Genomic DNA, 14909 nt, shown 5'->3' with positions numbered 1-14909 from the left:
AGGGCTCCGGATCCAGGTAATGATTCAATGTGCTTCGCAGAAGTCAAAAGGTTAAGAACCACCGGTATTATAAGTATAGTGGATGTTAATAAGGTGTGTACATGTATTTGCATAATGTCCCAGAAGATTTTTAAGCTTTCCTCATTGTTGACGAATGTACAATGTAATGGTGATCTACTTAGAGGTGGTTTAACTCAGCATGGTTGTAGGCATGGCTGTAAGGTTGTAGCCACTCTGCTAATTTCAGGCATGCAAGTAGTGCATTTTACCAAAATTTGGAAGGTTGGCCATAGAGCCTGCCTAAAGGTGCCTTATAAGTTGCTAATGTATACCTATCAACCTCCTAACTCAAAATGACACAATATGTGGATTACAAAACCGTGAACCTATTAAGATGAAAAGAGAACGGACACTTGGAGGGTGATCAAGGTTTAATAAGTGGGGACCATATTAAAGCATTTTGTTTGTTAGGCAGGTGAATACCTGTAAAAAGAGGTAAATGCAAAACAAATGTGAGTGAGTTGACAAATATGCAAAATGTCCTGCATATTGTCAAATGTTATACAGCTTATAAGTTGATTAGTGATTGAAGTGTGGGCACAGGTTTAGTTTGTTGAATTACTTCCAGCCCACAAAGCTTGTAGCACTCTGCCACAAACATTCGATGATGTGCTTAGTGATGTGATCAGTTATGTCATCAATTATGTAATTTGAGATGTGATTAATGATATCATTAATGATGTCATTTAATCTGTAATGAATGATCAAAGATTTGCAGTCGTAAGCATTACACGATGAGGGCACAAGTTATAGTTAGTTGACTAAATTATAACTGGTGAATTTCAGTGGTTTTTAATTTTTTTAAAGCTAGTGCTTATCTTCTTCTGTCAATTAACTCTAATGTTACTCTAACCTTTCTTTTTTCAGTGAATATCTGTATGTTTTAATGCAAGTTTTAGTCTTATTAACATACCTAACTACAATGTCACTTTAACCTTTTGTTTTTATCTGTGAAAATATTTACATATTGCAACTGATATACACACAGTATGTACTCCAGCTCCCTAATAACAACTACCCCAGGGGTGTGGGTAATGTGCCTATGACCTGTTTGTCCAGCTCTGCATTGATTAGCACACCAAGCCGTAATATAGCCTCAACTATTTGTAAAATTCCTTAGAGCCAAGCAGTATCATATTTCTGGAAAGAAGTGGTGCAGCTTGCATCCTAGTTGCACCGTACCATACATCCAACTTGACTCAGTTTGCTACCTCTCCTATGAAGAGTAAATATGTGCATCACAAACTAACAGGTCTAACAGTTCAAGGTACTTTTTCAGAATGCACTCTTTGTGTGGGGAGTGGGGAGAGTTTCCACATAACTGTTGGAACCAGCTGCATTTTTTCACAATGTTACATCCACTTCTATATGGGTATGTATATAGGTATAAGAAATCCACATTGAATCCGGAGCATTATGTAAAGGGCCCTTCTATGTATCCATCCATAACTAGTGAGATACATGTGATTATTCACATACTGCAAGAAGTGATATTTCATGCAGGGGTGTTCCATCTACTTACAAATAGGAACATATGCACTTACAACAAATCCATATTTCATGTGTAGACAATTGGAGCATATTCTGGAAGCTCCCTGAGTTGGCTTGTGAGATATGTTTTCCAGTCCATGAGTTTGAGAAGGGTTCATGAACGACTGACATGGTGTTAATTGATGACAGTTAGATTCAAGAACTTCACACTCATTTCGAGAACCATTTGTAAAGTGAGTGAATTTGGTTTCCAGTTCAGAAATTGGTGTACAATCCGAACATTTCTAGAAAAATCTCTAATCCAACTCCTGTAACATTCAAAAGGCTGAACCTTTGTCATCCGCCACACAACTGTTTTTTAATAGATCTATCTCAAAGACTACTAAATGGAATCTTACTAAATTATGAATCACAAAAGAGCCTACTCTGAGTAAAGTTCTGTCTGTGGTGCAGAGCAAAAATTGCTATGGGAGTTCCAATGAGAAGTGGTATTTTTGGATCACTTCAAATAATTTATTTATTTATTTTTGTCATTTGTAGAGCGCACTGTAACCCTACGGGCATCCTGGTGCTAAGACAACATACGGACCAGACACCACTAGGCAGATATTAGGTACAGAGTTAGAGACTCAGGGAGCGGGCTTTAGGAAAGAGCCAGGTTTTTACTTTCTTGCAAAAAAGCAGCAGGTTCGGTGTGTTCCTGATATCCAGGGGCAAGCTGTTCCAGAGATGGGCAGCTGCCATACTGAAGGCTCTACCTCCCATGGTTGCCCTCTTTGTCTTTGTACCCTGACCAGGTGGGCAGATGCGGAACGAAGACTGCGATTGGGTACGTACCATTGTTAGCTGGCTTGAATCGGCTTAGGTCCTTACCCATGAAGCGCCTTAAACGTGACGCACAAGGATTTAAACAAAATCCTTTGTGCTACCGGAAGCCAGTGAAGCTCCGCCAAAGCCTGTGTTGTTGATGATTGGTGTGGACGGCTCAGCGCGAGCTTTGCAGCTATGGTCTGTACACTCTGGAGTCTAGCAATCAAATACCCCGGGGATTCCAAAAGTAGCGCATTGCAGTAGTCAAGACGACCTAAAATTATGCTCCTGACTACTGTCGTTCTTGCCTGGACCGACAAATAATGTCTCCTCTTTTCCATTCTCCATTAAATTTAAATAAAGTGTCTTAACTGGACAGTTCAGGAGTCGCCTTAATTCATTACAAATTCATAAATCAGTACCTATGTTATTAGCAACTCAATTCAATATGCAAAACATGACTACCAAGTTGTAAGGATAGGTGTTTCTTACCAGGTATTTACTGACCTGCAATCTTTTGTGATTCTTGTGGGAAGATTCAGTTCCATAACAGTTATGGGTTCCTGTGACAGCTAGTAGCATGAGGAAGTAGATATTAATTATTCATCGTTATGTTGAAATCCCTTTCCAGGTATTTCTTGATGTAGCATAAGCCATGGAGCTATTCAAATGTTTCTTATTAACACTTATTCAGCATATTAAAGGAAAATGTTCTTAGAATTGATTTTAACCTGTAACAATAGACTGGGTCCCCTCTGTCTGAAAACTGTTCTTCTTATGGGTATCTTTATTACCTCTCATTGGTACAGCAGTCTGCCTTGTCACTACCCTAAAATAGTTATTTTATCCTCTATATGAATCACTCAAAGTATTACTATTTATCCTATAAACATTTCAGTTACAAATTGTTAGAAGTCCAGTTTCTAGTTGGCAGAGATATGCTCCCTGTCCATGTAGGGACCGCAATTCTAGTCAATCACATACTTAAATCAGCCCATGCTCACCCTTTGGTAGCTTGACACAGAGCAGTCAGGCTTAATTTAAGAGGCAATGTGTAAAGCATTTGTGCATATGTGGATACAGTAACATAATGAAAACATAAAAAAAGACTCCACAATGAGGTATTAAAATAGTATCTCTTTTACTTTTACAACAAGATAAAAATGATAAGAATCCAATTAAAGTATCTCAAGTTACGAATTCTTTAAGAATGTACAATGCTGAAAGAGCCCTTGCACTTTTATTAGATTACGGTTATGCTGGGGAAATGACATCGATCCACGCCGCGGATCGGGAACAGACTTTGTCCCCAGGTCAGCGCGAAGCAATGCTCCCAAATTTATTACAGTTAAAATGGAATGTCAAGTTTGCGGGATACTGATCTACTCACGCTGTTTGGGGCCCCCGCCAGAACGTTGTTGTGCTGTTGCGCTGCAGTGACCTCGTAAGTCCCAGAGCGTACACTACCTTTCTTGGAGATTGCAGTAGTGCCGTCAGCCTTGGGACCAGGACCCACATTGCTGGAGTCTTTCCTTGCTGGATACAATGTGGTGATTGGAGTCATGGAGAGCAGATGCCCAACTTTCCTTTATGCGTGCAGAGTGCACTGGGTTACACTGTACTGCCTTGAGGTGCTGCAGCTTCAGTGAAGGCAATAAATACAATAGTCTGTGCTCAAGCAGGCAGACACGGTGGTTCTTGATCAGTGCACCGCGCTGATGCATATGGATGCCCAAAAATTGGCTAGCGACTCTGCGATGGCCCAGAACTGGTTGGGGGCATGTCAGGCAGAGACACACTCGGGATCTGCAGACCTCAGCAGTGGTTATTTGTGCAAATGAAATCTTTGATGGCCCTGAAAGTTCCTGAACAGGAGGTAAGTCAACAAGTCCTTGGAGTTACTTAATTTGCAAAAGTTTGTAGAATACAGGTCCAGTCCTTCTCACTGCCCTGGTCAGAGGCAGCAGGCCCACACAGCAGTGCAGGTAGAAAAGTAGCAGTCCTGTAGCCCAGCAATCAGCAGGCAGCATCCCAACATAGCAAAGCAGTTAACATATTGTCAGTCCCTTCAGTAGCATAGTCTTCTGGTTGGCTGAGTCTCCTTAGGACTCCAAAGTCAACTAGTACGAGGTGATCATAGACCCAATACCTATATACAAATGTATCCTTGAAGTGGAGTTGTTAGAAATTGGGTTTCTGGTTGGCTGGAGTATGCACCTAAGCCAGGCAGAACCCCCCACTCTAGTCAGGGTAATGGAGTTACACACCCAAGATAACCGCTGCTCACCTCCTTGGTAGCTTGGCACAGCAGTCAGACTTATTCCAGAGGCAATGTATAAAGCATTTGCGCAACATACACACCTACTAGTGGCCCACTAGGCACACCACAGAAAAAACTCCACACAAGGTTATATAAATATATCCGTTTTTTTATACATAAATCACATTGAACCACAATCATATAAATCACTTTTCCAACTAGGTAATTGTCATGCCATCACATAGATCATAAATCACTTTGCTATGGCAATGGTCATAGACCCAACAATTAGTACATATAAGTTGCCTGTGTTACATAAACATCATAACTGTAGTAATATGCAGTTCCTATAACTAACCGTACTTGGTATCCTGACCATGCATGATCCAACAATAGGGCATGAAATGCAGTAGGTAGGGTATACATCAATCCCCAGATATCACGGTATGGCAAACCTATCCTAGGGCCCATGGGCCGCTGTGCTCATTATGGCAATGATCCTGATGTGCGGCAAGTTTCTAGGCGGCGGACCTCCAACGAGGACTCACCCCATTCAGAAATGCTGTTTACTGGGCCCTCCCTTAGGTAAGTGCTGACACAAGGATGGGGAAGCACTCACCTGGAAATTGATGGTCTCCCGCAGTCAGGGATACTGAGGGGATAATCAGATGGCCCATGAATGTGCGGTGCCGCTGCTAGCCCAACAGCACAGCCTCCTTTGTGGCTCTGATCGGCCCAACTTGCACTAAGGTGGAGAGACCACTCTGGGCTACCCCCTTCTTCCTAAAACAGCCCCACTTGGCTGCCCGTGAGACTACGGTGCAGCGGGAACAAAGTTGGGCAGCCTAGCTTCACCTTACTGCCGGCAAGCTTCCTTACCCACTCACAGTGGGACATCAGCAGAGCTCGTCCGCTTCCTCTTCAGCGGGCAGCTACAGATGAATCTGCGTGTCTGTCGGGTTCCTGGTGGTGATGTCACACGGGAATCCCAGTGACTGGAGGAAGCAAGGGGTGTTTCTGACGGCTAGTTGCTGCCTTCCTTAGCAGAGTGATCCAACACTTCGGACTCTGGCCACAGAATTTAAAGCACTCACCATGCACTTCCTGCCAGTTTCCTTTTTTTTACAAAAAACAGAGCACAAAAGTGCTCCACGCTCACAGTGCAAAAATAAAGCGCTCCTTACACGCTTTAAAGCAAATAAAGCAAAAGGGGGGTAGAACAGTCCAGTCCATTCCTGCTCCACAACCGTAGGACATCCCACCCTGCAAACATCAGGGGCAGCACTCCTCAAACAGTTGTACAGCCCTCCTTCCAGGCAGGTTCCTTTTTAGATATAGCACAGCTCTTTTCTTGAAGTATTTTATCTCCCTGAGACTTCCAACTGGAGACAAGCACTCACAAGCCCTTGGAGATTCTTCACAAGCAGGATACCACAGCAGGGCAAAAAGAGTCAGTCCTTTTCATCCACCATAGACATAAGCAGTAACTGCAGGCCAACCCACCCCTCACACAGAAAAGGCAGCGCTCCTCACATAGTCCTTCCGCTCTTCTTCTTTGTAGGGTCCTCTTGTTTCTTGAAGGAATCTAACGTCCTGGGGTTTAAGGTCCAATACTTATACCCCATTTTGTTATTATTTTCTTTGTGGCAAGGGTCTCTGAACCCAGTCCAAACCAGTCCTGTCCTCCCTGGTGCAGCATGACCACAGAAGGTGGAGACAGCATTGTGCAAAGGAGACACAGCCTATTCTTGTGAAAGCAAAACTCCTCCCACCACTGTAAATGCAGACCAGGTCTATTCATCCCATCGATGAGTTGGCAAGGCAGGGTACACCTCAACCCCACTTGTGACTGTCTAGAGTGAATGCAAATCCCAGATCTGGTCACTCTAAAACTAGAAGCTAACTACACAAACAGTCAGAGGCACACAGAATGGTAAAGCAAGAAAATGCCTACTTTCTAAAAGTGGCCTTTTAAATACATAATTTAAAAACCACCTTTATTAAAAGGTGTGTTAATAAATTCTGAGTTCAGAGAGCCTAAACTCAATTTTTCTGCAATCCCACTAGTAGCATTTGATTTTCAGGCCCTGACACACTCAAAGTACTTTACCAGGGACTTAACAGTAAATCAAAAATTCCAATCATGGATAATCAATCATATCATAATTTACACAGAGAGCATATGTACTTTAGCACTAATCAATAGTGGTAAAGTGCCCAGAACCCTATAGCCAACGAAAATAGGGTTAGAAAAATAGGCAGCAAAACCCACAAAGTTTGCCGATAAACCTACACAAAGGGCCAGATCTAACAGGAGGTGACTACAAAACAAAGCCTTTGTGGTGCACATGTCTCCTTTTAGCCCAACTGTCTGCCAGCCTATCTGTGGGGGATAAATCAGTGTTTTTTTGTGAGGCCTAGTCACTACCTATTCAACTGTACATGTCAGCTTATCACCACCCTCTTTCTCAGGAAGACCCATAAGTATGCAGATGAATGCAGCTTAGTGTCCTGTACTTGTGACTGTCTAGAGGGATTGCACAAAGTGTAGCTGTCACCCCACCCATGTATTGGAGACAGGCTGTAAGGCTAAGAGCAGAGAAATGTCTACTTTCTAAAAGCAACATTTCTAGATTAGTACTAGCAGATCCAACTTTACCACTAAAGAGGATTTGTCATGACCTATCCAATTATATAAAACATAACGCAGGTACTACTCTGCAATCAGGAATTAAACTTATAAAGGATATTTAAGGAATTCCCAATGTTAACCTATGAAAGGAAAAGGCCTCACAGTAGTAAAAACGAACTTGGGTGGTTGTCACGACCAGGACATATATTAAAAAAAATGTATTTGTCCTACCTTTTACTTACACAGCACCCTGCCCTTAGGGCTACCTAGGGCATACATTTGGGGTGACTGATATGTAATAAATGGGTAGTTTAAGGCTTGGCAAGTAGTTGGAAATGCCAAGTCAAGGTGGTAGTAAACTGCACCCCCAGTCCCTGCAGTGGCATGCCTGAGTCAGGTTTGAAAGGCTATCTCTGTGGGGAGGGGATGGCAGAATCTGTGCTGCAGGCTCACTGGTAGCATTTGCGTTACAAGCCCTAGGTATACCACATACCACATTACTATGGACTGACAAGTGAACCAAATGTATCAGTCATGGATAAACTAATTGCCATCAAGGTTTAGATACCAGCACAAGCACTTTAGTCAGTAGTGGTTAAGTGCTCATAGTCCAAAAGCCAGCAGAAACGAAATCACAAACAGGAGACCAGAAAGCAAAAATTCGGAAGCAAACCAGGCCAAAGGATGCCAGGTCTAACACAAATATATTCTGAATATTACAGGTCTTGATTCAAGTTGCCTTCCCAATTCTGCAATATGCTGATTTTTACCTGATGTGCATGTTCTTTCCAGAAAATAGAAAACCAAGCATAGGATTCATCCCCTAAGCTCTGTGCTGTGGTTAAGTGAATGTAGTGATTGAAAGAAGCATGCTACTCCATAGGTATGTCTGTGCAGGGTTGTGCTCCCATGGAAGTTTCTCCTTGATGTCTACCACATGGTTTCCGTACCTTAAAATGGTAAATGATGACTGGACCTACAAATGGTCGACATAGCTTTAAAATGTAAAGAGGTAGCAACTGCTCATTCAGTTTAGCTGGAAATGTTGTTAGAGGTAGACTTGTAGTATATCTAGTGTCCCTGAACGTCCCCCATAGTTGTTCTATTTAGGTTCACTTAAACGCTGTCTATTCGTCTGCGACCCCACAAAATGCAAATTAAGTGCTCCCTGTTGGCATGGGTGGGATGTTAAGACAGGAGAGAACCTAAACTGGACTCCTGTTTCCTTAATCTGACGGGTGTACTAACTTGACTCCTTTGACAGCGTCCAGGCTGGTGGCAGAATTTGTATAGTATTTGGTTGCAGTGGCTGCACCCAGTGTTGATGCCTACTGACCTCCCCTTGCAAATTAGGTTCAGTGATCTGTGGTACATTGAACAGCTTTGTGTTCTTTTAATGAGTTAGATTCTAAGTGACCATTACCTATGTCACATTTGTAATAATTGAAACAAATATCAGCATGAATGTGGATGCAACACTGGTCCTGGTCCTCTTTGGTGCTTCTGTCATCATACCCTTATAATATTCAAAATATTTTTTGAATGAAGGTTTCATTTAAAATGGAGGATAGTGGTTACGCATGGAGAAAATACAGGGTGAGACCATCCCCACTTATTTTTTCCTCCTCTTGCTTCTTTGGCCACAGGGCCAATTCCCACGTTTTCCCATGATGACTACCCCTTGCAGAAATTGACTCTCTGGAGCTGCTGTGCAAGACGTTTAGTGATTGAGAGCTGAGTAGAAGTACTCACTAGTGCCAAATTTGTGACAAATAAATATGAAACCTTGAAGTCATGGAATCATCTGAAAGAATGAATGAATATCTTGTTTTTCATGGCTGTGTGAACTGAATTCCCTCAAAGCTTCAAAGCATAATTTCAAGATAAGAAATATTGGGTGTGCGGGTGATTCAGAAAAGCACAATTGTGACTTTTCATCGGAAAGCGTTGTGTTTAGTTTTGTCAGATATGCTCGTATAGAGCATGCCCCTTATCCCATGGATTGCTCCAAGGGATCCACACAAGGCATATTGGGTTAGTGGTCGAGCATTCAGTGTAGTGTAGTCTTCCATTTTCCTGCTGTGGTATTTTGGGATCTGCTACTGGGTGTATCCGTGGCTGATACAGAGGCTCTTGATGGTGACTCAGACATTGCCACTAAGCAAATTAAGGGAATGAAATTGAGTGCCTGGGCTTCCTTTCATCCTTCTTTCCATCTGCCACATCTTCTACAGCATTCAAAACCACCCGAAGATGGAATATGGTGTATTGTTGCAGCCCTAGGTTCAGTGCAGTTTCTCTGGCACAATAGAAGTGATAGCCGTACACACTCTCAGTAGGCACTGGCTTGTGGGGCACATTAGGTTGAATACTTCAGAGCAGGCAGAGGGAGTAGTGCTAAATGCTGACTCGCTGATCCAGGCTAGAAATCTAGGACCATTTTTTAGTCCAAGGAGAATTTGTTTAGCTCAGTGCCTGAGGTGAGTAACTGACTTAAGAGGAGTGGTGGAGTTTGAGTGCATGGGATGTTTGTGGTATGTTTGGCAATGAGTTTTGAATACATGAAGCTCTGGGAACATCTTTATTGTGTGGCTTAGTGGAAGACAAAGAACAACAGGGATGCCAGTACTGATGCCTAATCAAAAAATTATTCTCAAAGATCACACATTGAAATCAAACAACGTGGTCCCAAGACCTCTTTTTCCATCTGAATTAATCAAAATGTATTTATCCAAATTACATTTTTTAATGGATTTCACAATCACTAAAGAGTTTTTTTTAAAAACATTCAAAAACCCTTTTCAACACCACATGTCCCAACCATCAATTCAGATATACATCTTACTACCATTCATTAAGTCACTTACATCCCACTTATCTCCATTCATTCAACATACAATAATCATCATCAAACAACACATTCAGTTGCCATTCAATCCAGCAGCAAAACAACCAATGCAACTGTACACCAAGAAACAATCCTTAGGTAATCTCAGACCAAATATTTTTCAACACAGGCCAAAGGGACACAGCTCAAACAATGTGTACATATAATACAACAAAATTAACATCAAATCCAAAAATCATTTTGTCCCAAAATTGGGTCTACGCGTTTTGAACCCCCTCAACTTCCGGGGTTCTCCTCAGGACCTCCTGGAAAAAACGATAGCCCATTTATTGCATAAATTCAAGGGACACCTGTATGGCGACTGAATGTGTTGTTTGATGATGATTATTGTATGTTGAATAATTGGAGATAAGTGAGATGTAAGTGACTTAATGAATGGTAGTAAGATGTATATCTGAATAGATGGTTGGGATATGTGTGGTGTGGAAAAAAGGTTTTTAACTGTTTTTAAAACAACTCTTTAGTGATTGTGAAATCCTCAAAAATGTAATTTGGATAAATACATTTTGATTAATTCAGACGGAAAAAGAGGTCTTGGGACAAAACAACTACTGTGGTTCAGACATATTGCCAAATGGTGTAACTTACTGAACCTGACGGTCTTGTGGGAGCACCCAGAAAAGGCCATCAAATGTGATATTCTGACCCTCAAATCTACGTATTGGAGTGTAATTGGGGGCTATATATCAATAACCAAGGTAGTGGACATCTAACATCTAACTTTTTAAATGTTAAAACAAGCTTTTTGTTTGGACCCTTCCTTGATTTGATTACACCTCCTTTTGCCAAGAGCTTGTATGTTAGATTTAGATATGATAACCTGCTTCTGAAATTTCCAGGGAAAGAGGTGACTGGCTTGGTTTTACATCTTTGTCCTGCTTGCCGTGAAGCTCACAAGTCTGAAGAACACATCTTGATTTTTTTGTACAAAGTATAGGCAGATGCGCAGGAAATGGATTAGACCACTATGTCTCAATCTGGGAGATAGGCAGCACCAGATCGCATTCAGGATCTTAAAATCTGATACATCAGGGCCAATAGTATTTGCTCTTAGTCGTTTTTTATTTTCCTTCTGGTTGATCCGTAAAAAGTTTTTATTATAGTAACAAAGTCATTTTTAATCCTTTTTCCCCATACGTTGAACATGTATTTTAACCCCGTCGCTGCTGATGACGAGCTCAGCTCGTCATCAGCCACGGGTGGCGTGTGCTGATGACGAGCTGAGCTCGTCATGTAACGCGGCTTTTTAAAAAAAGCCGCACAGCGCAAAAATCGCCGCAGCAGCGATGCGGTTAAAAATCAAGTTGGTATACATGGTCCATTATTCTAAACGGTTGGTAGACTGTATAGCACTCTCTTTTTTAGCTTGACTATGTAGGATGAATTTTTATATGTTGTTTTACCCTGTTTTGGGATGTCATCTGTACTCATGCTCCAAATGGTTTAATACTATTTTAATTGTATATATAGTTGTGTTGTTATCTTTTGTATACTTTGATGGTGTTTTGTACAAATGACCGAATAAAGTAATATATGATTAGGTCTTGGGACCACGTTGTTTGATTTCAATGTGTGATCTTTGAGATTAATTTTTTGATTAGGCATCAGTACTGGCATCCCTGTTGTTCTTTGTTTAATTGAGGCTCAGCCTTACTGATTGGAGCCCAAACCCTGTTTTGGTTAGTGGAAGACGGGCATCATTTTTTAGCCTTATATAATTTCTACTTGTTGCTGATATATTGGTGAAGTGTAGGGAATTAATTTAGGAGTAGTGACAGAGACCATGGTCCCCAGATCTCATTTCAAGAGATGGCAGAGGTACATATTGAAGATCCAAAGACAACTGGAGTTCCTGGAAGCAACTACATTTAAGTTTTGCTTGTCGCATATTTTGATTTTAAATTATATTCTCCTTTGTGTATACAATATATCTTGTGTTCTATATATTAGAGTAAAACTCATAGATTTTTTAAAAACATTTCAAGATCCTGCCAGACAGGGTATTTTTGCAAAGCACAGGCCCTCATTTAGAGTTTGGAAGGCAGGGTACTCCTCTAAAACATGGTGGAGTACTCTGTCTGCCAACCTGATGTTCTGCCCGTTTTACTTGAAGTTGAGAGATCACCATATCTCTTCTGGTGATGTCCTCACACTGAAGGCCTGGCAAACTTGCGCCATTGGTGAAAGTACCTCAGTCTTTGTGCCAAACCTGAGCAGACGTTCTGAGGTTTCTTTTTCTCTTGGGGATTGCCAATGGAAAGTTTGGTGGTCTAGAACAACAGAAAAGGAAAACAAAATGACCCCCACCCAAACTTCCAGGGTGGCAGGATCCTTACTTTCTTGTTTTACAAAAACAAAATTCTGCTTTGGAATTTGGGAAAGAAGTTGCTGAGCTGCTGCATGAAACATGGATACCCCTCACCAAGCTTTCAGTGCCTCAAGAGGAGCCACCATGATGGCCACTCTTTTGAAGGTATAAAGGCACCTCCCCCAGGAAAGTGGAGATGACATGTGGCAGTTCACGAGGTAAGTGACGGCTATTACTTCTCCTCAGTGGACAGCTGGCCGCCTGCCTAACTTTAAATGATAGCCATAATTTCTGAATAAGTGGGAGCTCTTGAATCATAATTCGAAATAAGGAAAGGCAAACTCAAAATTTATCATGGTTTGATAATTCTATAGATATAAATGTTTATTGGTTCCACCTTGCAGGTAATTCAAATAGGTAGTTGACAGCTTTTCAATTAAAATTTCATTTAGACTTTCGAGTGTTTTTAGACAAAGCGATTTATACTTGTTGTTAGTCTGAATCCGTTTGTATTACACGTCTTAAAATTCGACTTCATGGGAGTTAGCCAGAATGTTAATCCGGTTGAATTGAGACTACCCTGAGGCAAAAAAGCAAACTTGGGGTCAGTGGAGTCCAAGACTCATGCTGCCATCAAACGGTGGCTAACACGGTCTCTTTCATGCAGGATGGAAATGCCCACACTGAAATGGAGAGGTAGTGGAAGGTGAGGCACACTTTATGCGGCTGCGTCCTGGAGGTCATCTTAGAATTTAGTGACCATAGTTTTTCTAGATCAGGAGCTCAGGCTTATAATTCTATTTATGCCTTTTGTGTTGGATTCAGTAATCATTGTTTGAATCTAATTGGGTATTATTTGCTGTTTATTATCAAAGTATCTGTTTTGCTGGTGGGGGAAATGCAATACAAATTGACTACTATGTTGCTACCGCTGCAAATTGTAAAACTCAGACCTGTGAATTCAAGTCAGCCTTTTCACACAGCTCTCCTAACTCCCAAAGCAGTTACAGAAGGAAACAGCCTGCCGACTAGTTAAAGAAATGTATTCTGTTGGTCATTCTCTTCGTTGTCACCTCTGTAGGCGCTATAGCATGTCTAAAGCTTATACCTACCAAGCTTTTCAGAATATTTGACCAAGGCTCAAAAATGTTTTGCCCAATATTTATTATTCATTTGTAAAGCTAAAATGGACCTTATTAAAGTTGCTCTAAAAGTATAAATCACATTTCAATTCATCTTTTTTTCTCTCTACAGGCACTAGGAAACTTCTACTTTCTGCATGAATCCTTGAAAAATGCATATCAGTTTGACTTTAAAGGTAAGTCATTTGGAAAGTCCTAATAAGTGGCTAAAGGCTGGTTTTGATACTTTGATGGTGGGTGGCATCATTATATCATTTAATTTTCATAATGGATCAAAGCAGAACTGCTGCTTGGACTCATATTGGTAATTTTCCTACCAGTTCTTAAGATATATGCATCACTCTGCGCACAAAAGTATATAAGAAAGATAATGGAAATAGAAGTGAAACAATTTGCGAAGTGTTCACAAATTTAGAACTAATATCAATGACCACCTGATTGTAGGTAATTATGATGCCTGGATTCTCTCTTCTCACCTGTCTTGGTAGTTGAGATCACAATGAATGCCTACATTTATTCCTACTGCAATACCTATGTTTACTTCAACTGCAATACCCGCGGGCTAGTAGGCGTTCCCGAGCAGACAATATTTTGCATTTGTTTTCCTCTTCACTGTCGACTCTTCCGGCAGCAGCCCTCGAGAGCGCATGCGTCACACAGTGAAAATGTGATGGTAATGCAAGATTGCCTGATACCATTAGCACACAGCACGTATGCATCACATGATCGAGATACATCAAAACCTTGAGGAGAAAGCCTACAAAATCCTGTTAAAAAAAATAAAAAGCCAGCAGCCTTTGTTTAGCTTAATTTGTCTTCCTTATTTTGCTTTCATAAGTGTTCAGCTCTGAATAGATTGTAGCCATACAGATGTCTCTGGCAGATATTTATGACACAAAGTGTCAAACGCATTACACACCGTGATTGAAATGGCGTGAGTCGAAAAGATACATTTTATCTGGAGTATTTAATCATTTGCACTTTTTGGAAAACCACACGGAATATACCATTGTTCACAAACCAAGGAAGTTAAAACATGTATTTCTATGAAGATGTTTGTCGCCGTGAAATTCATGCCCTCGCCGTCCCATTGGTACTTTTGTGTCAGGATTCTCGCCTGCTGTGAGGTGGGCAGGTTTAATGCCTCCAGGCTGCCACCAGGCATCAGGGAGATTATTTCTAAGTTACATTCCTCCGTATAAATGAAATTGTGACCCGTCCCTCCTTATACCCACAAAAGCCCAGAGAGGCTGCTGAGCCAGATCACATTAATTCTTCTTCTTACATCACTTTAATTT

General features: G+C 41.2%; 1 protein-coding gene across 1 annotated transcript in view; it reads left to right on the top strand.

Annotated features, from left to right (window-relative positions):
• The window catches only part of INPP5A (inositol polyphosphate-5-phosphatase A), a 1335101-nt gene that overhangs the window by 516876 nt on the left and 803316 nt on the right, over positions 1-14909 (top strand). Inside the window, exon 5 of the mRNA XM_086919541.1 lies at positions 13724-13787. Coding sequence (XP_086775667.1) covers positions 13724-13787 — 64 coding nt within the window. The remainder of the gene's footprint in view (positions 1-13723; positions 13788-14909) is intronic.

Source organism: Lissotriton vulgaris, chromosome 5, assembly GCF_964263255.1.
Source record: "Lissotriton vulgaris chromosome 5, aLisVul1.2, whole genome shotgun sequence".
Taxonomy (NCBI): domain Eukaryota; kingdom Metazoa; phylum Chordata; class Amphibia; order Caudata; family Salamandridae; genus Lissotriton; species Lissotriton vulgaris.
This window is presented reverse-complemented; position numbering and strand designations above follow the sequence as displayed.